Source organism: Penicillium taxi (assembly GCF_028828555.1).
Source record: "Penicillium taxi strain IBT 34144 chromosome Unknown utg000005l_segment0_segment0, whole genome shotgun sequence".
Taxonomy (NCBI): domain Eukaryota; kingdom Fungi; phylum Ascomycota; class Eurotiomycetes; order Eurotiales; family Aspergillaceae; genus Penicillium; species Penicillium taxi.
In genome coordinates, this window is record NW_026643207.1 from 168,996 (window position 1) to 196,599 (window position 27,604).

A 27,604-nucleotide genomic window follows, 5' to 3' on the forward strand; every position below is an offset into this window, starting at 1 on the left:
TGTCAGGTCATACCTAGGTAGTTCCGGGTGTTAACTTTCGCAGCTTTCAAGGTTATAAGCCATCCGAAGTCGATTTTTCTCTATCTAGGTACTTATGTACTTCACTTTCTACTTATATATTCCTGGATGCATGCATGGGTTTTTCATTTCAAGCCTATTTTCCCATTGGGGGCCGTGATGAGCTTCGGGAATAGGTTTTCAAGATGACGCCCAATTATTCTGCTATTTGAAAAACGGACCCTTTCCCTCTTGCATTCTAGCTTCTTGCATCATGAGAGAACAAAAATTCATTGCCCATGTGGCTCTAGCGAGAAGTAGATCTACATCATACATTCGGAATATTCGATCAAGTCGATATAAAGTAAAGAATAAAGCTCCCGAAATCATATTTGAGAGTTTCGGTGAAGATTTTCCTGATGGCAAATCTATGGGGCTAAATTCTATCCTTCTTCGACCTATTCTATCGATCCTTGATCCTTCTGCCCTAAATGGAATGTTTTGGGTTAGTTCGATGGAGAAATATTTCCAGAAAGTAAAAATAGGCAGTGCCGATGGGTTAGTTTGATGGGGAAGTTCATTTAGAGAGTAACAAGTAGGTAAGGCCGAAACAGCTTTTCGCCAATTATTTATAGGCGCTCAAATCCCCAGGGCCGACAGAATACAATGGAATTTCAATCTAACGGCCACAATGCATCTCAAAACTCTGGCAGTATCTCTCTTAGCTGTCCCTCTGCTTGCCTCTCCATTAAGCACCGAGTCAAAAACATCTATCGCGAAGCGCACCATTCCAAGCATTGAAGAGTTTGATGAAACTGACAAAATTCGTATCAAAAATGGATTTAGCGACGCCATGAAAATCGCAAAGTCTGTTTTGACCTCGAAAGCCAGTATCGTTGACCCAATTCTTGCGAAATACTTTGACAAAGAGGATAAGACGAAGGTCCTTGGTCAGTCTCAAGAAAATTATCTCCTCTTTTGCTGGAATACTATTTCTAACCTTTGAATTATTGCATATAGAGGTATATGAGAAAATCACCGGTGGAAGCTTGGCCCAATACTCCGGTAACACTCTCTTAAGCCAGATCACCGTGGTAGACGAGGGCTATCCAGGTTGGGGCCATATGTCTTGCGGAAAAGACGACGATATGGGAGAAATCCATCTCTTTGACACTAGTAATCCTATACTAGTGGTCTGTGACTATGCTCTTGATCGTGGCAACATTGACAAAGGGTACGATGATATACCTGCCGTCACCTGTGATAACATTGGAGATACAGTTGGCTCTAAAATGGATACTCTGGGCTCGACAATATTGCACGAGTATACGCATTGGAAGGATTTGGTAGTGCCTCCGTTAGATGCATCAACACAGGATTATGCATATGGAGCTTATGCAAGTCAGCATCTGGATAACAAAAAGAAAATCATGAATGCCGAAAACTATAATTGGTTTGCGACTGAAGTGTTTTGGACAGCGAAATGTGATCGTGATTTCAAAGCCGCTACGAAGAAGAGTTCAGAAACTTCAGAATGTTAGGAGAGCTTTGCTGCTAACAATATTCAAAAAGAGGATGAATAAGGAAAGATAAAATAAATCAGAAACTGACATGTTCCCCCAGGCATCAGTTCTTGATTCCGTAGTCATTGCTCTAATATAAAAATCCTACCCAAGTCTAAAGCTATTCTATTGCTAGGCAAGAAATGAAGAGAATCGTAGTTTTAAAAAATTTGTTCCTTTAGACAGCCTCAGAAGGGAATAATTATTTTAAAAAGAAGGTACCTAGGTATTCGAGTACATAAAGATTGAAGATGGGCCCTCCTCGAAAATAGGTATACATCTGAGGGCGAAAGGGAACAGGCAAAACTTAACATAATTCCCTGATAACGGTCCACCCGGATAAATGGTCCACCCTGTATCTGTGTCATGTGCACACCCGACTCGTTTTCGGGTGTGCTTCACCGGTTCTGCCAATTCCACATTCCATTCTATTTTACCCAATATCTCCCACCCACCATGCCTAAAACATCTGAATCGACTGAAGCCCGTCTTTCTAAGGCCTATGATGCCGCCAAACGCGAAAAACCCCCAAATATCTCTAAGATTGCGCGCGAATTTGGTGTCAATCGACGTACTCTCCATAATCGCGTTAAAACCAATGCGACCGCGAAAACTCAACAAAAACCAGTCAATAAGGTTTTTACCGATATCCAGGAGGAGATTTTAATACGCTGAATTACCCAGCTAACTAATTGGCGTATGCCATCAACACCAAAACAGGTTGAGATGTGGGCAAATCGCCTACTTCAAGATTCTAACCTATGGGGGTTGCTGGGATGGACTTCATCCCATTTCACTATCCAATCAAAAGTGTCGAAAAAGTGGGGGAGGTGAGTCCATCCCAATTCAGAACTCGAGCCCATCCTATTTACTTTTAGGGCTCTTACGAGGCTGAAAATTTCACAAGTTTCAAATAAGTATGTTTTCTTAAATTATTTTTAATTTCAAGCTCATCGGACATCAGGAAAAGTTATGGTGGGTAGCCCTAATTTTGTAAGATATTTTGATGGGGTGCGGTCGCAAAGTGACAATACATAGACTAAATACAGCCTCGTATAAGATACTATATATGTCGATCAACTACGTTGAAAGGACAGGGTTCACACGTTGCACTATATATACTGGAAAAGGGTATGGTTCGTCCTAGATTCTTAGTATATACGTTGTGCAAAGTGGTGTGAAATGTGTTCTATTCATGTAGCTACTTGAGTTCCTAATATAGTTGTTCCCCTGTGACTCGGGGGTCTGTTTGTTCCGTTCCGGGTTTATGGTATTGCACGATTGCAATATCCATGTTCCGACACTGGAGCAACTTTAAAATCTCGAGTCGCTATATACATGGATCGATAAAAATAAATGAGAGTGGACAGGTGCATGATGTGTCCCCGAATGCCTTGTATATTGTATCTGGTGGGTGGCCGATTTTGTTGAAGAATCAGTCTTTGTGCGGGGTAAAGAAAACGGTGAGTGGAAAAATAAACAAAAATGAAAAACACGAAGGTGGGCTTTTTCCTAGAGAAGCCAGTCTCTATTTCGTCTTCTGTCCGTGGTCCTCTCTGGTGGTATTTTTAGTGATCCCCTGAGATTAGAATGGTAAATGGTATTCTGTTGCCTTATTTATGATAACGGCGGTCTTTGTAGGTTGAGCCGTTGCTAATTCCCGGAAAAAGGATAATATGGCGGACTGCCATATGGTGTACCCTCCTTCTAAGGATTCTAGTCTATATAAGGTGTTCGGGAAGCGAATCGGGTGTGGTAGGAGTCTGATTTGGGCGTTGTGCTTTTCCTGTTGGACGGCTATATATTCCCTGATGAGCTTTAGGTCATATTTCTTATCTGTTTCGATCCCCGATTCCGTCGAGTGGATTATGATTAGCTGTCGGAATGCTATCATCAGGTTGCTAGCTGCCGCCTGGGCTGCTTTGGGTGTGGTTTCCGCCTAGGTGAACGCTGTATTAGTTGCTCCTGGTGTGCTAAATGGTGCCGATAGTCCTTGACTTGTATGTGTTGTGGTAGGGTCTGTATTTCTGGCGTAGTCTATAAGTATATGGAACGTCTAGCTATTGTATTAGATTCCGAATAGTGGTGGGTGATATATGGCTTTGCTAGCCCCTCTGTATTGGTTATATTTCTTGCTGGCTATAGTATCGAAGAGGTAGTTGAATGTGGGGAATGTTTCTTCTTCCTAGTTTATGTTTTTGTGTCTAATATATCTAATATATGGTATGAATGTTGCGACAGCCGAGAAACAAGGCCATCAACAGACGGAAAGTATTTCGGCCGAAAAAGCTTCCGCCAAGACAGTGACTCTGGAACTAGATTAGTATATCACGGCATCCTTGAACGATATGCATTCATCGCAAACGACACCCTTGAGCGATGTGCATTCGCGACAGTAGTATCCTGTCTTCACTGTCTCTTCTGTCTCAGACGAATGTTGACATTCGTCCAGGGCAGAGGGGCACCCATATACTATAAGTAGCTAGTTCTTTCATCAATGAAAAAGCAGACTTCACAACAATCGCAGTATTCAGTATCGTAGCATTCACTACACCCGGTGGATCTTCTACGGTGTTGAGTAGCGGTCTATTGAAGCTCACCAACTCCTTTCTACTACAGTAAACTCCAATTCCCTTTTACTACAGTAAGAACTGGAACGCTATTCTCAGTTAGATATTCGAATATCGCCCTTTCGAGCGACACTGCTAGTAAGAAGTAGATATCGCATTAAGGTAGTCTGCGGAGTTTGGATGAAATTGAACAAAGTGTGGTTATTCCTGAAGGTGGTGGAAGTGAAGACATATCTTTGACTAAACCTGCTATAGAAGCTCTGGTTGAACCTATAATTCTATATACACCTATTATTCAACATTTTGTGACATGTTCTAGATGTGAAATTCGTGGGGACACTTATACTCAATGTCCTACACGTGGTAAATAACTAGTTTCATATATATTTATGTTGTTAAATTTGATGGTCCGAGAAACTGGCCTGCGTAGTGGTGGAACACGTTACAAAGTAATACTCTTTGCTATATTTAACCACTACAAAAGAAATTTATACCTGAAACCTAAGGCACTGTACTGACTTTAGCACTTTTTGTAGTGGTTTAAGTTAAGTGGGTAGTAGTAGTAGCAGGTCTCTATATTTACAGACGGGCTGAAAAGACTTCCAAGACTTCCAAGACTGTAAATTGGAACTATAAATTGATGTAATCAGAAAGACGAATGCGAAAGTGATATAAATGAAACAATAAAAAGAAATCAAAACCTTCAAAAACAAAAACAAACATTTGAAGAAGATAATAAATTTGACGGTAGTAATACGGTCAAGTCAAGGCCGAGAGTCAACCTCTTCAACAGGCCAGCTTCTGCCCAATCAATACATAAAGAGCATTCTTGGTAGGTGCTTCGAGAACTTCTTCAACTCCAAGGATAATTCCTCTTGCTTGGTAAAATCTGACGAATTGAGCAGCCAAAATTCCTTCAACCCAAGTCTCAAAGAATGAGAAATCGCCAGGCACTTCATCAGAGCATCCGAGAACGGTTCGCCAGGCTTCATCGACAAGTGAGATTTTGAACAATGTTGTCAGAACGGGAGGGTCATAGTCAACCACGGGAATGGGAATTGTGGGCATATCGGTGATTGGTACAGTTATCGATGCCATGCTTCCGTGGGGATCTTGGCTCATGGCCAGGATGATGTCGCATAATCTCGCGTGAACATCTTGTGCGAACTTCTGGGTCACAGCACCCTTATTCCATGACAGACTGCTATTAATACTAGAGCCGTGTGGCATCGAGAACCAGAAGAGAAGATGTCAGATGTATAGGTAGGCGAGCTTGAAGCACTGATGTTACACGTTGTGTCTACAAATGGAATCGATTCAACGATATCATTCAAGTTCTGATGCTGGAGAATCGAGCTGAAGCGTGTCTCACGTGGCCAGCTGGTGCCTTTTTCGACAATTTTGGTGAAATCCAGAGTTTCATAAGCAACAGTAGCGATGTAGTTGTTCTGAACCTGGTTCAGTAGTTCTAGGATTTTTGTATTCTTTAGTGCCACGCGAACAGGGACGACGTTTACACAACACCCAAGAATACTTTCTGCTTCGTGAATTGGCAAGTTCCGACCTGAGACTAGTTGGCCAAATACCACATCCTCGACTCTTGATAGTTCGCGAAGAACAAGAGACCACGAAGCTTTCAAGAGACTTGCAAATGTGATACCATATTAAGTGAGAGCTGTTGGAGTGATAGACCGAGAGATGGCTTGAATGGAATCATTGCGCGTCGCGAATTGGGGGGTCGAGATGAACTTTGTCATTTGAGATCCTTGGAGCTGGTCTCTCTAGAATGAGATAGAATCTTCTGTTTCAGAGGCCCATTTTCCAGCGATGAAGCGAGAGAATCCTGGACTGAGTGATAGTTCCGCCCCCACATATGCATCTTGTAGGTCACGATAAATGATGGGCTGGCTGACACCATCATATTGTGCATGAGATAATCGGAGAATTAGACATGACGAGTTTTTCCCATTGAAAACGAACATGAATTTTGTAATCACCTGACCCAAGAAAATGGAATGTCGTTTATCCTCCGTACTCCTCCACAATTCGATCAATTTGTGGTCTAAGATCACCCTCAGATTCGAACTCAAGGAATCCACAGTCCACAGATTTGAGAACAGCATTTAGTGCCTGTCGATTATGAACAAAGAACAATGTTCGCAGCATTGGGTGACGCGCCACAAGAGCGTGACACGCAGTAGCAAGTCGCTGTGAATCTAAGGCGCCGTCGAAAATGAAGGTGAAGTATGTCATGTAACCTCTGTGTTTGAGTAAATTCGAAGTCAAAGCCTATGCTTGGAACTTTGTTGCTTCACAAATATCTTCAACATTGTCCACAGAAATGGAGATCTCCAAAGAGAGCGCCTCAACTAGAGAAGAGCTGATATCACGAGGCATGATGACCGAGCTTCCATTTTTGTGATTTTTTGGTGAGGTAATCTCGGGGATCCGGCTTTTAGCTGCAGCTACCATGTCGTAAAGCCGTGGTTTTTGAAGGACATCAGTTACCAAAAGATAAATGTTCATCTCTCTTGCCGTAGCAACCAATCTCATCGCTAGGATTGAATCACCTCCCAGTCGGAAAAACGTATCTTCAGCTGCGATAAAAGAAGGCTCAATGTGCAAAACCTTTGCCCACAATTCTTGCAGCTTGAATTCCATCGTTGTTGATGGTTCACGATGAGATCTCTTCGAGAAAGAGCAAAAATCAAGTTGATCAGTGCTCAATGACTGTCCGAGCTGGAGAAGCTTGCATCTATCGGTCTTTCCTGATGCAGTTGATGGCATAGAGGAAATTTGAATGAAAAGAGATGGGATCATGTATGCTGGAAGAACCTGTTCCAGAGCAAGCCGAAAGTTTTGTGCAATGTCTAACAGGGCGTCAAACTGTGATATCAATATCTGGGACTCGGAGTTACCGAGACAAAAGTCATTGCTACTGATAAATGCAGCCAACGTAGAGTTTTCTTGGAGCTCGGAAGGTCGTATAATGTCAACTGCTACCTGCCAATCCCGATCTTCAGACAAAAATCTCTTGACTTGGAATTCAACTTCACCGAGCTCAAGTCTTTGCCCGCGCAGCTTGGTCTGTGTATCTTTGCGACCGATAAGATGTATCATGCCGCTTGCTAATCGTAACGGTCCAAGTCGCCCGTCTTATAGAAGCGCTGTTGCCGATCGGGAGTAAAGTGGCGAGCCCACACCGGATCCCTAAAGAAGGCAGAATTCGTTTTTGCTTGATCCTTAAGATAGCCTCACGCTAAGACTGGACCTTCAATGACAAGTTCACCAACGCATCTAATTGGTACAAGTTGGTTGTAGTTGTTGGGATTGACAATCCACGTTACTGCTCCGACTCCATGTCCGATCTATTCAGGACTGGAGTCGCAACTTATTCCACCGTTGAAAATACACCAAATCGTACACTCTGCAGGGCCGTAAATGTTGCTAAGGTAGATCTTGTCTGCCTAATCTTCCTTGGATACATGGGACATACACACAACCACCTAGCATCAAGGTGGCAAATATGTCGCTAACACTCACGTCAAATATATATGCAGCAAACTGCAAGTCTTGACTCTAGACTGGTTATCGATGCCTGCCAACCTACCGTGGTAAAAACCACTTGTAGTAAGAGCTGATTGCTCAACAACGACTGCTTTTGGGCTACCAGTACTTCCAGATGTGAAAATTCTGTATGCCGCATTAAAAGGAGAAAACTCCACTGCCACCTGGAAGTTGACCACTGAAGGTGGTAAATCTGCGATCGTGGACTGGGAAACGTCGATGACGATGGCACCTGTTCTCTGAAATAATGCGACATTTTTTGGAGATGCGAGAATAACACATGCGTTTGTCTGTTCGATGATACTCTCTCGTCGCTGTAGGGGATAGTTAGGGTCGATTGGCACGAATGCTGCTCCAGATTTAAGAACGGCCAACATCGAGATGACTGTCCACGCTGACTTTTCAAAGCAAAGGAGAACAAATTGATTTGAGTCCGAATTAATGCCATGACTCAAGAGGAGAATTGCGAGCTTGTCCGAAAGCTCATTCAGCTGCTGATATGTGAATGACGCATCCCAGCCATGTACAGCAGGGTTTTCTGGGTCAGATGCAGCATTTTTCTGAACAATCTCATGGACGCACTCATTAATTGCAGATGTGTGGTCTTTGTTCCATTCAATAATTATATCATGATCCTTGTTGCTCAAAGACCGAATCTCCATAAGTGCTATATCTGGTGACTGAGTCACGAGTTGCGATAGAATGTGCTCAAAGTGAGATAGGACGTGGTGAAGCTGTTGCTCTGAAATGAAATTGATATCATAATGAGCATTAAAGTGCACTGACCATTTTGCTAGCTAGAAAATCGTAATCTTGAATGCGGCTGAAATGGACTTAGACGTATCGAGTCTCACAATGTCTCTAGCTTATTTTCGCTTAGTGAAAAGAAATTGTACAGGGATGTGCCACGTAGGTGATTTTCCCGTTCAGTAGCAGATGTAGCTGCATGAATCTTTATGGAATAGCGAATGCAGCGAGATTGACCTGCCTGCGTGTGAAACTTCGGTCGTGTCTTGCGATTTTGAAGCTGCCTCACCGCTTCAGTTTTCTCATACACGATTTTACAGCACTACTCATTCAAATCGCTCTGCTTTCACAATGGTGAGCAGTCACGGTCCATCTATCAATATACTAGTACTAATAGAACGAAAGACCTTGCCTAAAACAACCGCGCTTTACCAAACGGACGAAACCCTCACAGTCCATAACACAACAGTTCTTTCTGTGCGACCGGTATCATCCCTCTCCGAATCCGACAGGGCTTCTTCAAAAATGCAAACGAGTCAAACGACTATGTCGTTGTCACTGCCGAGACGATCTTTTATGCCCAAGGCGGCGGACAGCCATGCGACACGGGAACGATGACTCTCTCGTCAAACGAGAAGGTTGCATTCGACGTGACGACTGTTCGAAACGGCGTTAATGGACTAGTTTTGCATTTAGGGTCTTTCGCCTCGGCCTCCGAGTCTGAACCCGAACACTTCAAGCCCGGCGATTCTGTGAAGCAAGCAATAGACAGCGAGAAACGCATCCTCAACTCCCGCATCCACACGGGTGGACATGTCGTTGGCCTAGCAGTGCGGTTTCTGTCTTCGTCTATTCCCGATATAACGGAACTGAAGGCGCAGCATTATCCCGATCTTGCTTTCGTTGACTTCCAAGGGACTATCGAAAGTAGGCATAAGGATGCGATTCAGGCTCAAGTCGATGCCTATATTTCTCAAGAGCTCCCAGTGAAAATTTACTTTTGGAATGAGGCCGAGCTGCGTGAGAAATGTGCCGTTGTCCCCGGAGCCGTTGCTATTCCTGAAGGCGAGCTGGTACGAGCCGTCGACATTGTTGGCGCTGGCGCGTATCCTTGTGGTGGAACACACGTGTCTGACACTAGGAAGGTGGGCAAGGTGACGATTAAAAAAATCAGTCGGAGTAAGGGAAATAGCAAGGTCTCATACACTATTAGCTAGTAGGCATGAATCTACTGTTCGCAGCCATAGATCATCACAAGTCGCGAGATTCCATCAATCCTTATACTACTCCATACAGTTTGAAACTTCTATTTGACATAGAAGAATTGAAACACACGACGATACTAGTTCAATGATACGGAATTTAACACCCGTTCATGCGGGGTTAGCAGGAAGTTGAAGAGGGAACAGAAAGAAAAAAATAAAATCAACGAATGCAGTAGATCATTATGGTCTCTCTTCCGATCTAGCTCCGAGAGGTCTTCTTTCAAGGATTCTATCAACATCCACGCTGCTTGTTCGTACGTGGAAGAGGTCGAGTGACCGCATGCTGAAGTCTCGCACTGACTCAGCGCGCTTTTCATTGGAAGATATAGTTTTAGACAAGGTCAAGAGTGAGATACCCGTGAAATTGAGCAGGAATCCACATATCATCGAAATGATACTGGTCCAGTTGCTGGTGTTAAGCCCGCGGTAAAATATGATAGAGGCGGAGAGGGTGCAAGTCGTGAAACCAACATAGTACATCGCGTTTACTCTGTCAAAGGTTAAATATAACTTAAGCTATCACAATCAGACGAAAAAGACTTACAGTGATGCAGGAAACTCGCTCATTGCTTTATTCAAGTAATTCATCTGGGTGAGGGTTGTGACTACCAGCACTAACGCGAAGACATACGTTGATGCATGAGTGAATTGGTTTTCGCCGCCCACGGTAAGCTTGACCGCAATTCCAAACGCCTTGACTGACATAACGGACACGGATCCGACCGAAGAACAGATCGAGATGTAGACTAGAGGGTTTTTTTTCCCCTGAAACGGTGCGACTTTCCAGATGATGTAAGTTGCAAGCGATGCAACGCAAGCGCAATAGACAAGAAATACTAGACATATGTCAGTAGGGTCATATCACAACGCCGGGAAGGGTTTATTCACATGGTTGAATCGCCAGTTCCAGGATCTCATCCACGGTCTTGATGTCCTTGTCGCCGGGCGCATTGAGCACCAACAGCACCGAGCCCTGAAGACAAGCAGCACATCCCAGTTTTCCGAGGAGATTGATCTCTTCTCCGAGGAAATATGAGCCCATAAAGGAGCTAGAACTGATTAGCGCCGCGGCAGAATCACTCGTCGGCCGACTCACCTGATGAGTACGCTCAGCGCCCCAAGCGGCGTGACCAGCACGGCCGGAGCAAACGCATATGCGGCAGTATTCATCAACTCTCCTGTAAGCACTTTAAGTGTGTCAGCCTCAAGTACCCATCAAGTCCGGGATAGCCATACGCATGGTTAATCCACACCACCACACCGGACTCCAAATGTATTCAAATCCATCGCCAGTGAACCCATATTTCTCGGCTGCTTGTGTGAGACCCTGTTAGTGTCATGTCAGATTCCGAGATGCGGGGGGTAATGATAAAAACATATGGACTAGGCATCGAACCTTCTTTGTGACGACGTAGCTTGAACCTGCTCGCGATTCAAATCTTCAGTATTCCTCTATCACGGGTTCTGAATATGGGAGAGACGAACCAATTGATAGGGAGGATAGTACAGCCAGCGCAAGTCCAATAAATCTGAGGCGGTGCGAAAACATGAGGTTAACAGGAAACAAAGGACAGTTCGGCAGCCGCCTCGACGTACTTCTCATCCACCTTACCCAGCATCACGGAGCTTCGCTTCTTGAATTCCAATCAAAGAAAATGAAAAAGCTGGTCCGAAGAGAGAATAAGAATAATGCAGGTTGACTGGAAGAAGATGCGAATTATTTCAGTTGGGCGAGAGCCGTGCGTCAGCACTAGTACGTACCTTTCAAGACCTGTCATATCATTTCTTAAAATAGCCTATTTAACGATCTTTCAAGATTCCACGGATACTCCTTATGTTCTTGTACTATATGATAGTATCATTAAGTTTTCAGCATATGGAACTAATCGCTTCGTTAGATGATCTAGGCCAGAACGATTGTTTGGTAATCTAAAAGGCGCGGCATGAGTTAGTGACCCCTGAGCTGCTCAGTTGGTCCAGTGCTCAGACTAGCCAGCTCTTGTGCCTTGGACCTTCCGGTAGCAGTGCACTCTTGGCACTGCTAGTACGTATACTCTCATCTTTGTGATAACGTAATTCCCGGTCACCCCATCAAAATTTGGTGAAATTGTAAATTTCAAACCTGAGTTTAAGAACCAAAACACAATAAAATTGATTAAATCACACGATTCTGACATTTATTGACCCTTTGCCCTATTTTACCACACCTAGAGCAGGTTGGTTGGGGCCTAGTTTCAGGCAATATAGGCAAATCAGTTTATGTAGACACATTCTAAGCAGCTTCACTATCAGATATATCTCACTTCATCATTCCCACCAATATTGTTCTGGATCTCTTCCAAACCCCCTAGACTACCCTTATGGATAGTCTGCTTCTTACTAGCGTCGATTTTTCACCTTTTCTTATTCATCTATTCCAAATGGTCACAGCGATCGTGTACAAAAATATGATGAACTGTTCGGATTATACGACCATAGTGCGCCTGAATCGCCCTTTTAGTAGGTGATGGAATCAAATGAAGTGGCGATTCTAAACCTAAATCTACACAAGATTTTGATTTTGCTAGTTTTTAGAGCGTCTAAAGAGAGCTAGGATCACTATCGCTCCCTGATGATGATGGTTGATCCGATATTGTCGGAGGATACTGCAATTCCGCAATACCGTTACCCGGGACAGACCGACCGGGAGTCGCGTTAAATAATGTCGATGCGCACGGCCTAGAGAACTCGTGTATGGCCCCCTGATTGTGCCAATGCCGGCACTACTTGTGATTTGAAGCTTAAAGAATTCTGCGTAACCAAACCCAGCCAAAAAGGAACGCCGAAGTCAATTTCATCTTGCCCGTCAAAAACTGGTCTTCGAGCCTGACTTCGATAAGATCGGATGGACGCAAGTCGGTGAGGGCGAGGAAATCACCGCTTTCAGCACTAAGCTCGATAAATCTTGGTCTAAGGTCAGTATTCAAAATGCGAAGCCTTTCAAGGGTTGGTCAAAAGAGGATAATTTCCACAATGTCATGGACACGAGGCGATGGATATTGGCACAAAAGCCATTGATAAACTTAAAGCCGAGAACAAGTAGCCAACTGACCACATTCAAAAGATAAAGGCGTCATTTGATGTTCATACGAATAGCCGGCGCTACGATCAAGCATAGGAGATCGTCAAAGTATCCGAAGATTTCATAAGGTAAAGAAATCTTAGCGTCGCCTATACTGACTACTGACCTAGTAGTACGGCCTCCCGTACCTGGGTACACAAAAATTGACACTGTGCAAATTATCAAGGATGGCCGAAGCAAAAATTCGTTTGAAAAGGCGGAAAAGGCCATATTGGAATACGTTACCAAGTACAATACCGCGGCAGGAATTCGATCCAGCTACGCCAAGCCATTGCCAAGCTGAAGGGCATGAATGTTCATTTAGTCGAGGTATGCCAAAAACCAGAATAGGCTATTGAGTTGATCCGAAAAAGCTCTCTTACTATCTAAAGAAGGTCTCTAGAGCACTTGGGTAGTCGCCTCTCTAGGTAACACTCATTGGTACAATATCGCACCATGATCTGTGGCTGTAGCTTAGGCAATTCAGATCTAGCATTCTTGAACCACAGATGTTCCTCATTAGGCAAATGTTTAGCCATCGGGAGTAAAGTTCCCTCCGGCGGACAAGGAGGGCCCAAGAGGAGCCCGAATTTCTTCTCAGAACCTCAAAGTGCTCGTCCTCATTTTGTTCTGAGTGCCACATATGCGCCAGGATGATCCATTCAGCTTGTACTTTCCACGATTCTGTCTCTTTCTTTTGAATCTAGGACTCAAAAAGGGCTTCAAAGAGCGTTTGCATGACCAGTTCCTTTTGTAATGCATTTTCTCTCCACAATACTTCAAACTCTCTCAACCGAGCCTCGTTGTCAACATCAATCCTCTGTACAGGCACATCGCCTAACAAACCGAATAAGTCAGAGTTTCGAGCCACTTCACTCGTGATATGTAGAGAGACCGTCGCCATGGTTGTGTTTAGCGAGATGTAATTTTTGCGCCAGCTCCGCAGCAAAAGAAATATGGTACACCTCGGTATTGAATTGATGTGTACAAAACTTTTGTAGCAAGGTACTAATCACTGCTGCAAAATGCTCTTCCAAGCCATACAACACTGTCTCCAAGCTGAAAAGGTGAATAATCTCTACCACAACAGACTGCCACACCTCAAGTTCCTCAGCCCGCCACAGAAACATGATGATTGGTTCGCTGAAATCGCTGTCGTGAAGTCATAAAACATTGTAGCTTATTTATTTCCAGTTAAGGTGTAGCACATCTCGACCCGGCTGCACCCATATTGATTTCAAGCTAAGGTTATCATCCAGTTCCACCCTAAGACCCTGTTCCAGTGAAATCTGCCTAGACTCGCGGTTAATGTGTGCGATAGCCGGCGGGTGAAAACTTGATGAGTTATGCCGTCGGCATAGCAGGCTTGATGGGTTCATTGCCGTCGAAATGGAAACCAGGGATATCTTCTTCTACTGTACGATTTGGTAGGCAGGGCTTCCAGATCATGAAGCATAGCTCTGTAGAAAGTCGCTCAAAATAGTGACATGAGTCGTTTTTCATATTGTTGTTACGACACTGCTAATTTGACCAGACTTTCCTCGTCAATCTGATTAGGCTATAAGCGGAGTGTCGAGGCTGGTAAAGGCTGGATCGTGCGTGAATAAGATAAGGTAGGTTGCTGAGTACTTTTGTTCCAGAATGAGAAGCAGTGGCAAGTCAGAGTTATTGGAAAGATGCAAATCAAAAAGTGCAAATGAAATAGAGGAGCGCATGGTTAGCGCCTTGGTGAAATGAAACGCTTTAATTGGTCATACAAATATTCAAGTCTAGTATAGAATTAATCTTCCACCGTATCTTTATATTAGCGTCCCTTGTACGATGATGACGGAGGTTGACGGAATAGATCTAATCAACAGATCTTATTAGTCTAAGTATTCTCAAGAAAGTTTTTATACTCTACTACGATAAGAATCGTTTCTCCGAAGTTGATAGGTTAATGTTAGATCAACTCAGCACGCAAGGCTTACATGCTAATTGAAATGCTAATGAAAATCTCGTCATTTTTCATATATCTCATCTACATCTTGCATGATACCCGCTAGGTACCTCAATAAGTAAAGTGAAGAAGAGAAGAAGAAAAATTGAAGACATCCATCATCTCTACAATCTTCACTTCAGGCAATCTCAATCACACTTTCAGATAGCCTGGTTTCCCGATTATTCTACATTGGACACTAAACTAGCATTCTAGGTTGGTGGGACAAGGTTCTCTGGCTCTCTCCAGACAACGAGCTGTTCCTACCATTCCCATCATGCTATCTGCCAAAGCAGATTTGGTAGGGTATTGCCAAGTGACTAGCAGTACTCGAAACTTTGGCCGACAAGCATTTCACTCAGCTTCCACAGTTTTTCTGCCTCGACAGGATCTCGTCCCCAGCAGCGGACCTTAGCTGGAGAGAAAACTTGACAATCTTCTAGATAAGCGCCATTGTTGTCTGTTTATATTAGATGCTATTCTCAGATCAATGGAATTTATGAGATAAACCTACCAGGTATCGATGGATGGAAAGATGCAAATACGTGAGTCGCAGCTCCCTGTTGTGCTGTTTTCCACGAGAATCCATCAGCAAACTTGCGATTTCCTTGGGCATGATCCGTTGCAGCTGACTCAAATTATTAGTAAAAAGTGTGAATAAATATGTGATGGGAGTTATCAACCTAATTCATCCCAAGCCTCCACTAGCAAGCCTCCACCCAAATTTGTCGAGATGACACCAGGATGCAGACTGACCGACACAAGGCCCTTGTGACGCAGCTTTATGGAAAGGGCAATCGAAAAGAGCATGTTGGCTGTCTTGGACTGGCCATAAGCCCGCCACTGCTGATATGCTTTGCCATCCTGTTTGTTTTTATTTGGTCAGTATTTTGGCTAGGTCACAGGAGATGCGGGCTAACAAACGTCAAAGTTCCAGTCTTTAAACCTCACGGGAGACAAGCGATGCCCATCACTGCTCACATTCACGACTCGGCACATCCCCTCCGCATCAGGAGAAACTAGCTTTTCCATGATTAGATTGGTAAAGAGAAAGTGACCGATGTGATTGCTAGCGAACTGCATCTCAATGCCATCCACAGTCTTTTGGTACAGACCCGCCATCACACCGGCATTGTTCAATAAGATGTCAATATGGCTGACATCTGCGTACTTCATAACTACCTTAGCTGCTTCTCTGATCTGAGCTTGTGAGGTAAGATCCAGTTCGAGAAAACGTGTCTGGACCGAGGGAGCTACATCATGGATAGCAGTCGAGGTCTCCTGAGATTTAGCAGCATTCCGTCCCGCTAGAATTATCAATGATGGTGCATGCTTAGCAATTGAGAGACAGAACTCTGCACCTAATCCCTTAGGGGAGATACCGGTAACGAGCACAACCTTGCCTTCTATTGCGGAAGAGCAATAAGCTGCGACCTCATTGGCCGTGGTATCCTTTGTAAACTCAGGCATTCTGGGGAAAAATTTCGATGAGGAGAGAAAGGGAATAATAGTGTGGCATATATTATTTGAGAGTAATAAGAAGCACTTTATACCTGATATTCTCCTGATCAGTTGAGCCGATCATTACCTTATTCGATCGAATTATAGGACTGGTAGCCTAATCAGGTTAGCGTAAGTAAATCCGCCGCCTCATTAAGTCAAATTTCTAGGATGACTAACCCAATCATAAAGTAAGTTAGGCTTGATCCTGACAAACTCCAGTTTTACTCAACCTTCCATCGTCCAGAATGAATCCCGTCCATGCCGCTCCTACGGAAGTTATTTTCCCTGTTAATACTTCTAGCCAATACCAAGAATCGTGCATATTCCATTATGGCTGTGGCCCAGTCAAATTTGGGTTGCCAAGGAAGAGAGGACGGCCTAAACGTGCGGCATCTTCGGAATTAGCAAGAAACGAAACAGAATGCGGCTCTGAGATCACAACCGCTAATCAGCTTGACAAAGTTGACTTCATTGCCATATCAGGTAACTCGAAGCTTGATGCAAAGTCACGAAAAGTTATCCGAAGTCGAGTGATGGTGAACTATAGGCGTACCCAGCGTCAAGAACGTCTGGGCTACTATAGTCGCTCTAAGAATTCAATACAGCAGATCCCTGGTGTAGATCCCTTTAACGCATTTCCAGTTCGACTGGAGTCATATGCGCTCGAACTTTTGAGTTACTGTATGTGCCCAAAAAGCGGCTTTTGCTGATTGATTGAATTTATATATAACTGACCATCTCAGATTCTACAAATGGCTGGAAAACATTTTATTCAATTGAAAAGCATAGCGCTTTTAATCTTATGACGGATTACTGGTTTTCGTTAGCTTTCACTGATGCAGCCTTTTTCCATACTCTTATAAGCTGTGCTCAGTCCCATTTTGAAGAAGAAATCAACGACAGTCTTTCTAAGACTATACTTCATCTGAATGCAGCGATTTCAATTATTAACGAGCGTCTTAATACTCCCCAATATGTGACAAATGGAACCTTGATTGTAGTCGCTACTGTTGCGATTATCGAGGTAAGATGAATTCTTCCAGCTTTGCCAAATTTAAGTTGCGAAAAAGTTCTGATTATGTGAAAAGCAACATCGAGGATCTCATAAAAACTGGAAAATACACATGGAAGGCTTACAAAAGCTTATCGATCTTCGTGGGGGGTTAGAGTGTCTAAAGTCCGAGCCATTGGTGCTAGGAAAACTATACCAGTAAGATCTGAAAGACTTGGGCCCTTCATCAGGCAGGGAGATAATTTTGCTAACGTATATTCTCTTCTAGTGCGGATCTATGCGGTTCAATCGATGCCGCGTCAACTCCGTATCTCCTAGGTTACTGTATGCCTCTATCTACCACAGCTGATCAACTGGATCAGGTGGGATTTCAGGGAATTGACCAGTTATACTGCCTGGGAACTAATTTGAAACAATGTATAAACCTTTTATCCCGTGGGGTCAGCTTATTGCAACAGCTTCGCAGGTCGGGCTGCAACTCTCAAGCTGCCATGATCCGATACTGGCTCACTGCCACACAGTATGCACTGCTGTCTTTCAAGTATGAGAAACTTGAGCTTGAAGTTTGTCGACTGTCATTGCTTTTGTTTTCCAAGATTCAATTCAATGAGCACCCGTCAACCTCCCTAGGCCTTGACCTGCTGATTACAAAACTACTGTCATTGCTTGAGAAATATGAGTCCAGTTCTGTTTGCTCTAGGCCAAGCTTAGAATTCAAGCTATGGATTAGTTTCTATGCTGCAAGCGTTAGAACAAATATCAGGTTGAACAGACGATGCCTCCTTGGTGTTTACGTTGCCACGTCTGCGTTGAACGTCAGTTCCTGGGGAATAGTCCTTCAAATTTTCGAGTCCTTTATTTGGGATTCTACATTACATGGAGAATTGTTCCAAGTCCTATGGAATGAAGCTGCGGTAACTCAAGCAAAGGCAAACTGTAATTAAAGTGAGACTGAGAACGAGTAACCCTACTCTTTCCTCAGATACTAGGTAGATGATTGACATGGCTATGATAATTATGAACAGTTCTCAAGGTCTATTTGTAGCGGCTTGCCTGCTGATATCACTGAACAGGTGTATTTGTGTACTATTCATGGATATATCCATATATATATATCAATGCCGAGGCTGCCTAGAGCGTTCCCCATTTCATGTGGTGATCTACGCAGGGAGTGGCTGAAGGTAACTGAACATGCTGGAAGAATCGCGGGTAGAATAATTGGAGATGAAGAAGACTTGCTTTATTACAACTATTGAATGAAGCGATGATGTTCTACCTCTACATTATACGGGGAACTATTTCGGCCGAAGAAACATTTGACCCTTACAAGACGATCTTTTACATATCTATCTTCAGTTGCACTCAGGGCTTTTATAATGCCAGGCACTACGTTTTTGTTTTACTTTGATTTGATCTTAGGTATCGACCAAGCGACGATCTCTCGTACCTCGACCGTTTTCGGAATAGCGCTTCCGTCATGCCACTAGTTCGGAAGGCCAGGCGTGATAAATGAAAAGACAAAAAAGGCGACGGAGGGAGTAATCAGCTTGGACCTCAAGGAACCCATCTTGTATTTGATACTTATCTATAGGTCAGAGATCTTACAAAAGATCTGCATCCAGATAGAATCATCCATGTGGAAAAGGTAGATAATGTGGAAACGTTTCGACTGCGCGGTGCGGCCCGTTTCATTGCACCATGAGTCAATACAGCTAGCTCTAGAGAATTGGTGGATTCGCTTTTGAGTGTTTCCGCTTCAGCTTTGTATTTTTTTCCCTTAATCATTCTCGCCATGGAACATATCCGACAGACCTTTTCCCAATGCCAGAGGGGAGGCCGTCCAACACTGGTAACCTATGTGACGGCCGGCTTTCCCTGTGTGGAGGAAACTCGTGATATCTTGCTGGGCATGCAGGCCGGAGGAGCTGGTGAGTCATTTCGGCATGTAATTGAGAAGGTTTCTCTAACTAAAATTTGAAAAGATATTATCGAACTCGGTCTACCTTTCACCGATCCCATTGCAGACGGCCCGACCATTCAAAAATCCAATTTGAAGGCGCTTGAAAATGGCGTTACCATCTCATTGATGTTAGACATGGTCCGCGATGCCCGCCGAAATGGGCTTAAGACACCTGTGCTCTTCATGGGTTATTACAACCCAATATTGCGCTACGGGGAGTCCAAACTCCTCGCAGATTGCAAAGCGGTAGGAGTCAATGGCTTCATTGTCGTCGATCTCCCTTTGAAGGAGGCAGTTCGATTCCGTGAAGGCTGTACAAAGATGGGGTATGTAACTAAAAGCCTTAGAGCTGTTGCTAGATACTGACTGTTTCGAAACCGATAGCCTCTCCTACGTCCCTTTGATCGCACCCTCTACTACAGAGGACCGCATGAAGACCCTCTATGAAATGGCCGACTCCTTCATTTACCTTCTATCTCGCATGGGCGTGACAGGCGCCACTGGGACACTTAATTCGGAACTCCCTACTCTTATTAAGCGTGTTAAGGAGCTCTCGGGTAATATCCCTGTGGCGGTTGGCTTTGGTATCAGCACACGTGAACATTTCCTAAGCGTGACCTCCATCGCTGACGGCGCCGTCATCGGTAGTCAAGTGATCACTGTCCTAAATAGTGCCGTAGCTGGCCACGCTGCGTAGGTAATAAAGAACTATTGCTCGCAGATCACGCAGAGAAAGGTAGCTCGGGATGCCTTAGTCGCTGCAGCTCACTAAGCGCCGGAGGTTAGTGCGCTTGGCTTAGCTGTTGAGGAAGAGGCAGCTACTACTGCTATTGATGGCTCCGGGCGATTTAGCATTTTCGGTGGTCAGTATGCTCTAGAGGCCTTGATCACTTGTCTAGAAGAATTGGATGCCGGTTTCCAAGCTGCGCTAAATGATTCGACGTTCTGGGCCGAGTTCAAATCATACTATCCCTATATGGGTCGTCCATCCAGCCTTCACCTGGCCGAGAGGCTGACCGAGCACGCGGGCGGAGCGAATATTTGGCTGAAACGCGAGGATTTAAACCACACAGGATCTCACAAGATCAATAACGCCTTAGGTCAGATTCTCATTGCTCGCCGACTCGGCAAGACGGAGATCATCGCCGAGACGGGAGTAGGCCAACACGGCGTCGCCACCGCGACTATCTGCGCCAAATTTGGCATGAAATGTACCATTTATATGGGTGCGGAGGATGTTCACCGACAGGCATTGAATGTCTTCCGGATTCGCTTATTAGGTGCTACCGTTATCCCAGTTGAGTCGGGATCGCGTACCCTCCGGGATGCGGTGAACGAAGCTTTCCGCGCGTGGATTGTTCGCCTAGATACTTACTACACATTACATTATTGGCTCAGCGATTGGACCTCACCCCTTCCCAACTATAGTCCATACGTTCCAGAGTGTGATCGGGGAGGAAACCAAGACCCAGCTACGGAACCTAGGCAAGAGCCCTGACGCTGTGATCGCTTGTGTGGGAGGTGGCTCGAACGCAACAGGAATGTTTTATCCATTCTCTAATGATATGTCCGTCCAGCTGGTTGGTGTGGAAGCTGGTGGAGATGGTTTAGACACGGCGCGTCATTCAGCCACTCTTAGTGGTGGTTCTATGGGAGTTCTGCATGGTGTTCGGACGTATGTTCTACAAGATAAACATGGTCAAATCTCTAACACTCATTCGATCTCTGCTGGACTCGATTACCCGGGAGTCGGACCGGAGCTGGCGAATTGGATGGAAAGTAAAAGGGCGAAATTCATCTCAGCCACTGATGCACAGGCTCTACAAGGCTTCCGACTGCTGAGTCAGCTTGAAGGCATTATCCCTGCATTGGAGACCTCCCATGCAGTGTGGGGCGCCATCGAGACGGCTAAGGAGCTAGGACCTAACAAAAATCTTGTCTTGTGCCTGAGCGGTCGTGGAGATAAAGATGTGCAGAGTGTAGCCGATGAGTTGCCCAACCTTGGGCCTCAGATCGGGTGGGACTTGCGGTTTTGAATAGGCGCTTAGTTTGGATAAACAAGAAAACGATAAATAGCGTTGAAGTTCGAACTACAAAGTATAAACTAGCTTCACTTCACTGATATCTCCCTTCCGTAGACGATCCAGTCCCCTAATACCCTAAACAGGTCCCACTTCCGCCGGATGATTCTGGATCGTCTTCGTCTCGAGGAGCCTCGACATTGGCTTCATAAAGTGTCGGAATACTGACACGTCTTACTGTTGCATACCTATACAAAAAGCAACCAGCCTTTAGCCGCTTCGTTGGCCTGTTCAAGGGTGATGTCACCGTTAGGATCGGCTTTGACTTCGGGTGGTATACCGCCCGGCCAATGAAAGGGAGGTGAAGGGCGATCGGGCATAATGTGAAGTGCTAGTGCAAAAGTCGGAAAAGGATGCTGCTTCCTGATCTCGGGCCGAAAGTTGTAGCCGGCGGTGGGCAAGAAAGAGGGAAAAAAGACAAACTAAACAGAGCCAGAGAACTCGATATTACTACACTAGTATACCCGACTAAGTGGGCTCAGGGATCGTATCTATGAATGTATTCTATGTACGGGATTGTTAGATACTGATACGGGGAACGCTCGTAGGCAGTGCAGTCAAAATGCACAATTTACAAAGTAGATGCAACAGTAAGACGCGTCAGTATTCCGAAAATTCATCACTCTTCAAATATTATAGATCAGTTAATTAAGACCTCAGCTATTCTTACACCTGGTATGATTCTCCATAATTGAAATAGTTTTAGAGGTAGAGCCTATCAAAATTGGTGCAGTGTGAAGCTATCTTATTTTATACTCCACTCTCCAAGATCCAGATATTAAATGAAAAAGTCCCAATTGTGTCGAATCTTGTCCAAATAGCCACAGAGCAAAATTGGACGATTTTTTTAAAAAATTTCATTCCTCAGGAGTTCAAAATATTTCAGTGAATCTTACCGGACTCAGGTTAGAGTGTGTTAGTACGGTCATCGTAGCTACAAGTAATGCAACTAGAGTCTCAATACCGATTTCGTCTCCCAACTCACTATTTGAAGGTGTCAATTTTGCTGAATAAGGTGGATTGGAATACTTTAGCTCCTAAGAGCTTGGAGTACGGGTGTATCCTAGGGGGTTTGACCATCTACCTAAGGAGAGTGGAGTGATTAATATAACTTGCTTGTTTGGGAGATGCGAAGAAACATTCGCATGAAAATCAATGGAATGATTGTGTGTAAAAGCTGAATCCATTTGTGTCTCTCCTTCTGTCCTTGTGGGCCTGTCACAATCTGGGCGGTCTCAAGGACGTTTGTTGCGACTATCCGTCTATTAACACTCTTCACAGGAAACAAAAGATAACTAGTTCCTAGGAGGCCTGCCTTTCACTTTTACTGCAGAGTCTTGATATATAAATCAGATGAAGTCAAACTTTGGATCAACACTTTGGAGCAACGCGATCGTAAATTATTTTCTTATCATTTTTCATCATGTTATCCAAATCTTTAGCCCATTCAATTTTCATGATTTCCCTGTTGATGAAAAGCGGCTTTCAGTTTGGTCTGTCTCTGCTACTCTATCAGAAGGGGGCAGCCATTTCAAACTTTCGATATAGCGCTCTGCACTGTCCTTTATATAATCCTTGCCACATATACGGGTGTTCAATTGGGTTAAGTCAACACTATCTTGGCACCTGATTTTCATTAAGATTGCTACAGCTGTGCCTCTTCTACAAGAAGTGAGGATCTTATCTACTTTATGCTCCATTTTCCAATTTCGAACTGACTCTATCATACAGTTCCTACGCATCACGGTCTTCCAATGCTCCCCGACGATAGTCCCGATACCACTATCAATTTTCTCTGTATTGTTCGTGACACTCTTGACTCTGGCAAAAATTGCGGCAGCAGTATCAAGTATGATATTTTAGAGCTCAATTCATTTGTTAATACTATTTCTTTTCTTTGTGGACTACTTAAGAATAGCCTCTTGATACTGGTGGCTTTTCTGTTAGGCCTAACCTGATCGACCGAGTCGACAAAAATTACTCTATATTGGGTGTGTTTGTACAGTGATCACACTGATTCTTCTCGTTATCACCATCATAGGTACAATTTAGCAACCATGGTAGCTTGCCCTTGAGGTAAGTGCATAAAGATTACTCCTTCAAATAGGTGTGTCTTTATGGTCTAACATGCATATCTAGTTCTAGATGCTTATTACTGTCGGTACACCTGTATCAAGTGTGGAATAGCTATTCGATAAAGGTGATGAGAGGCTAACGCCCACTTCTGACACCTATCACAGGTAACGCTTTACGCCCCTATGATATCTCTGTGTCCTTTGAAGTGGTTGTAAAGTCTGGTTTTCATTCTTAGTTTGCTATCTATTATAAAGTAGCAATTTGATCACATGACTGCTTTATTCCATATTCCAACAATTACCGTCGCCTGGCAGATATCTTTCCATTATATCCTATAACAGATAGAACCAGTTATCGTTTGACTGGGCTATTTTCAAACTCAATCGTATTATTCACTTAGGCTATTGTTGCCTACTAGAGGGTTTACTTGCGAAAGATATAGACGACTAGTAGAAAGAAGAAGCAGGGGTATCAGTCAGGGAGAACGATGGTCATAAGGCCCATAATGATGACCTAGATCAATATGAATCATGTCGTTTGACTTTAATCAAAGTCTAATAAACCTTTCAGACAGAGGAATTAAATATATAATAGACCAAGAATTGACAAGGAAACCAAGTTTCACCACACTCCTTCACAAAACTTCTTCGATCACAAATTCATCGGTTATCTTCATCATGTCTACCGCTGCAGCTCTAGCGAGCAACTTGAGTCAGTTCAACGCCCGCTTTTCGAAGCGCGAGAAATGCTCCCGAGAGGCTTTGCAGGGTTTGGAGCAAGCCTTTCCCACGGAGTGTTGTCTATGGCAGTGATCCCACTTTACTGTCTGCGTTATTGGCGCGTCATATTGAACCAACCAGCTAACTTCCCGGCTCTAGAAGAAACAGGGCGAGAATCGGGTTAGCATCGGGTGAGCATCGGGTGAGCATCGGGTGAGCCAGGGACTAAACTAATGCATGACTACTGCACTAATCCTCGAATATTAAAAGACTATTGGATATTATCATCCCTTCAGAAAGCGTACTGCCTTATCATCTACACGTGTCCACTTATTAAAACTAGCTAATGCATGACTACTGCACATTCACTTGGATTCTGAAAGACTGAAAGACCATTGGGTATGAAATCGAAAGTTATTGGACAATGTTGTCCCTTTCCAAGGTTTTACATAATAGTGCTTACTGGGAAAAGCAAAAACAATGTCTTCCCCGCTTGGAGGCTAGCGACCCCAGCTCAGTGTCAGCCTTTTTGGTCTCTAACTTATTTGCCCTTGGGGTCGCTATACTGATCTCGTCTCTTCTTTGTCAAGCATCTCACGTAGATTACCCAGATGAAGTGAATCAAGTCTGACATTAAATATGGACTCGACTACTAATGAGAGTATCGAGCTCTCTCCCAAGAAAACACTCCCAGCCAAGATTAGCAAATACTCGACCTGGGAGTCTATGAAAATTTGGTACTCTCGGACCATTCTCCGATCGGGCACGCAGTATATTTCATTAGAGCAGCAGTCACCCTCTAACTCGAACCCCTTTCACGGGTGGAGATTGGGTGCTCTACTCTCGGGCATTTTTGTTACAATTTGCTTATGTCTTAATATTGCGGGCACTGCTTATATTCACACCAAGTATCCACCTAATGATGACGGGCTGGGCGTGATTCTTGACCATGACTGCGGCAATATTCGCAGCATTGACAGCCGCTTCCACTATGCGATCAACGTTATTGCCACTGTCCTCGTCGGCGCAAGCAATTACAACATGCAATGTCTCTCAGCGCCAACGCGTAAAGATGTTGACGTGGCTCACAGGCGGAGAAGGTGGCTTGATATTGGGATTCACTCAATACGAAACCTGTCGCACATCACGCGACCCAAAGCGATATTCTGGCTCATGCTCGCTCTGAGTTCATTGCCTCTTCATCTTTTGTGGAACTCGGCAGTTTTTATGACAACCACATTCAACGACTACAGCGGTCTGGTGGTCACGCCGGGATTTCTAGAAGTACTTCGATTGGCCTCAATTGTGGACGTGATGCGATGGCGTAATACAAGACTTCAGACCTGCCGAGCTATGTGACTTGCTGGTTGCGCGATATGGCCTTACAAGTACCAAGAAATATGAGTCGGGCAGAGCCTAAAGATTGCATGTCCACGTATGGAAATGGTCTTGAAGAAGGGACTTTCAACCTCCTTGCTGTCACCAAGAATGGCAGCAACCCTAAGCAATCCGACACGTTTTCACCACCGTACAATACAACATTACCCGTGCTTGCTTATTTCCACCCCCTGGAATATCCACAGAAAGTGCAGGATTGGTGCTCAAGTAAGTGTAAGTCGTGGAGTACTAATGACACCAGTCAAACATATTGCCGGGATGCAGATTGGGACCAATCATCTACCCCCTTTTCTTGCATGGAACATATGGTGAACGGCACAGGTTGGCAACCAGACCCAATTCCGCAGGTTGCATATTGGATGTGTGCTATAGATACGGTTTTTTACGACCAATGCAGCAGCTCAGAGGCCTAGAAAATTCCAGCAACTGGACCATCCTACCAGAATATTATGAAATCGACTACTGTTTGACAACAACTGCAGAACACGAATGTCAGTTAAAGTATAGTTCGATGATTCTATACATTGCTATCGTCTGTAACGTCGTGAAGCTTGCGTCAATCTTGGCATGCCTTCTCATGTCTCGAGAGCCAATCTTCGCAACTATCGGCGATGCCATGGATTCATTTCTTCGACGCCCAGACCAAGCGTCAAGAGGTCGTTGTCTGATGTCAAAGTTAGATGACCGGATCTTTCCTGACAATGACGAGACCGGCCAGTACATCCCCTTGGATTCTTATCCCCCACAGCCTTGGGTTGAGGGTAACCTGTGGCTTGGAAGACATGGGACTCTCCGGCGTTGGACAGCTTGTATATTCTTGTAAGTAACAAGGGCTGATTGATCCACTAGGTTCATCATGAAGCTGACTGATAAAATTGTCCATAGATGGCTAGCAAGTGTTGTTGTTGGAATCGTCTTCATGGTGAAAGGAATCAACCTTGTTGGCCTAAAGAAAGCTTTCTCCATGGGATTTGGAGCTCTAAGTCTTAACGCCATCGCTGCCGCATCCGGCTATGAGGGTGGTAGCTCTAAATCGATTCTCACCACTTCTCTAATTGCCAACATTCCCCAACTTCTTCTCTCTGGACTATACTTCATGTACAATGCGGTCCTCACAAGCATGGCCGCTACCCACGAATGGAGCATGTTTGCCCACAAACGGATCACTCTCCGAGTCACTCTCCCAGTGGGCGCGCAACGGGAGACATATTGGCTCGGACTTCCATGGCGATATTCTTTACCATTTTTGATATGCAGCACTGTTTTTCACTGGCTGATTTCACAGTCTATCTTTCTAATCAACATCACCATCTATCAGCCGAACACCGAGGTTCTAACAAAACCAACCGATAATTTCCCTGGAGTGAGAAACACTGGCATGATTACGGCATGTGGATATAGTCCACTTGCAATTGCATGTGCGCTTGGGGTTGCATTGATACTGCTTTTTGCTTTGCTCGTCTTGAGCTCGCGAAAACTGAAGCCTGGGATGCCTTTGGTGGGTAGTTGCAGTCTGGGTATAAGTGCTGCCTGTCATCCTCCTATATTAGATGAGTCGGCTGCTATCAAGCCATTGCTTTGGGGTGCTGTGGCGCATGAGAAGAATGGAAAACCAGGTCATTGTTGTTTGACCTCTTTCGAGGTGGAGAGGCCGAGGGAAGGAGTTTATATGCCGGCTACTAATGATGAGATTTTCACTTTGTACGTCAAAACGCCAAAAATTGGCCTGCTCCTGCTTATTTTTATCCATGGATTGCCATTCTGGTTAGTGTGTCGGGATACTCAGATCGTGAGTATCTACAATAGCTTGCTATTGGACTTCAGCTCACGCCGCAAGTGGTCTACGTATGCGTGTAGTACGTGCGGTAGTTGTAAGTTGTAAGAAGTGGTTGATTATCATGAAACTGCTGCTATGGATATAGTACCTGGAAGTCACATGATAAGCATGTGGCTTCCCACCCGATAAGCGGCGAGTGATCCCATGATAAGCATGAGATAATAGCAGTGTGCTTGGTCCCGTGATGCAACCTTGAACCTCTTCACCAACTAGAATGACCTCAGCATCGTTC

The 27,604-nt window shown here is 44.4% G+C and overlaps 12 protein-coding genes across 12 annotated transcripts; 6 read left to right on the forward strand and 6 right to left on the reverse strand.

The window, feature by feature from the left end:
• Positions 1–688: 688 nt before the first annotated feature.
• N7495_007425 (uncharacterized protein) lies at positions 689–1,538 on the forward strand (the record flags this gene model as incomplete). Its single annotated transcript, XM_057210076.1, has 2 exons — positions 689–947; positions 1,018–1,538. 2 exons carry the CDS (start codon positions 689–691, stop codon positions 1,536–1,538), a joined length of 780 nt encoding a protein of 259 aa, XP_057059619.1.
• A 3,377-nt stretch (positions 1,539–4,915) lies between these two features.
• On the reverse strand, positions 4,916–6,382 carry N7495_007426 (uncharacterized protein; the record flags this gene model as incomplete). Its single annotated transcript, XM_057210077.1, has 3 exons — positions 4,916–5,330; positions 5,423–5,773; positions 6,165–6,382. 3 exons carry the CDS (start codon positions 6,380–6,382, stop codon positions 4,916–4,918), a joined length of 984 nt encoding a protein of 327 aa, XP_057059620.1.
• Positions 6,383–6,418: 36 nt separating this feature from the next.
• Positions 6,419–8,358, reverse strand: N7495_007427 (Nonribosomal Peptide Synthase (NRPS); the record flags this gene model as incomplete). Its single annotated transcript, XM_057210078.1, has 2 exons — positions 6,419–7,284; positions 7,740–8,358. 2 exons carry the CDS (start codon positions 8,356–8,358, stop codon positions 6,419–6,421), a joined length of 1,485 nt encoding a protein of 494 aa, XP_057059621.1.
• Positions 8,359–8,794: 436 nt separating this feature from the next.
• N7495_007428 (putative alanine--tRNA ligase) lies at positions 8,795–9,660 on the forward strand (the record flags this gene model as incomplete). Its single annotated transcript, XM_057210079.1, has 3 exons — positions 8,795–8,797; positions 8,849–8,929; positions 8,956–9,660. 3 exons carry the CDS (start codon positions 8,795–8,797, stop codon positions 9,658–9,660), a joined length of 789 nt encoding a protein of 262 aa, XP_057059622.1.
• A 228-nt stretch (positions 9,661–9,888) lies between these two features.
• Positions 9,889–11,257, reverse strand: N7495_007429 (magnesium transporter; the record flags this gene model as incomplete). Its single annotated transcript, XM_057210080.1, has 7 exons — positions 9,889–10,198; positions 10,253–10,544; positions 10,597–10,757; positions 10,805–10,895; positions 10,945–11,035; positions 11,105–11,130; positions 11,194–11,257. 7 exons carry the CDS (start codon positions 11,255–11,257, stop codon positions 9,889–9,891), a joined length of 1,035 nt encoding a protein of 344 aa, XP_057059623.1.
• A 2,254-nt stretch (positions 11,258–13,511) lies between these two features.
• Positions 13,512–13,712, reverse strand: N7495_007430 (uncharacterized protein; the record flags this gene model as incomplete). The annotated part of the gene is made up of 1 exon (XM_057210081.1): positions 13,512–13,712. The coding sequence occupies one exon, from the start codon at positions 13,710–13,712 to the stop codon at positions 13,512–13,514; it is 201 nt and encodes a 66-aa protein (XP_057059624.1).
• A 1,394-nt stretch (positions 13,713–15,106) lies between these two features.
• On the reverse strand, positions 15,107–16,256 carry N7495_007431 (uncharacterized protein; the record flags this gene model as incomplete). The annotated part of the gene is made up of 4 exons (XM_057210082.1): positions 15,107–15,246; positions 15,301–15,414; positions 15,470–15,650; positions 15,711–16,256. The coding sequence occupies 4 exons, from the start codon at positions 16,254–16,256 to the stop codon at positions 15,107–15,109; spliced, it is 981 nt and encodes a 326-aa protein (XP_057059625.1).
• A 278-nt stretch (positions 16,257–16,534) lies between these two features.
• On the forward strand, positions 16,535–17,347 carry N7495_007432 (uncharacterized protein; the record flags this gene model as incomplete). The annotated part of the gene is given in 3 exon segments (XM_057210083.1): positions 16,535–16,970; positions 17,033–17,313; positions 17,333–17,347. 3 exon segments carry the CDS (start codon positions 16,535–16,537, stop codon positions 17,345–17,347), a joined length of 732 nt encoding a protein of 243 aa, XP_057059626.1.
• A 1,716-nt stretch (positions 17,348–19,063) lies between these two features.
• N7495_007433 (uncharacterized protein) lies at positions 19,064–21,297 on the forward strand (the record flags this gene model as incomplete). Its single annotated transcript, XM_057210084.1, has 5 exons — positions 19,064–19,229; positions 19,284–19,587; positions 19,646–19,954; positions 20,048–20,618; positions 20,704–21,297. 5 exons carry the CDS (start codon positions 19,064–19,066, stop codon positions 21,295–21,297), a joined length of 1,944 nt encoding a protein of 647 aa, XP_057059627.1.
• A 115-nt stretch (positions 21,298–21,412) lies between these two features.
• On the reverse strand, positions 21,413–21,662 carry N7495_007434 (uncharacterized protein; the record flags this gene model as incomplete). The annotated part of the gene is made up of 2 exons (XM_057210085.1): positions 21,413–21,506; positions 21,547–21,662. 2 exons carry the CDS (start codon positions 21,660–21,662, stop codon positions 21,413–21,415), a joined length of 210 nt encoding a protein of 69 aa, XP_057059628.1.
• A 3,114-nt stretch (positions 21,663–24,776) lies between these two features.
• N7495_007435 (uncharacterized protein) lies at positions 24,777–25,496 on the forward strand (the record flags this gene model as incomplete). Its single annotated transcript, XM_057210086.1, has 1 exon — positions 24,777–25,496. The coding sequence occupies one exon, from the start codon at positions 24,777–24,779 to the stop codon at positions 25,494–25,496; it is 720 nt and encodes a 239-aa protein (XP_057059629.1).
• A 41-nt stretch (positions 25,497–25,537) lies between these two features.
• On the forward strand, positions 25,538–27,417 carry N7495_007436 (uncharacterized protein; the record flags this gene model as incomplete). The annotated part of the gene is made up of 3 exons (XM_057210087.1): positions 25,538–25,742; positions 25,979–26,354; positions 26,421–27,417. 3 exons carry the CDS (start codon positions 25,538–25,540, stop codon positions 27,415–27,417), a joined length of 1,578 nt encoding a protein of 525 aa, XP_057059630.1.
• Positions 27,418–27,604: the final 187 nt, after the last annotated feature.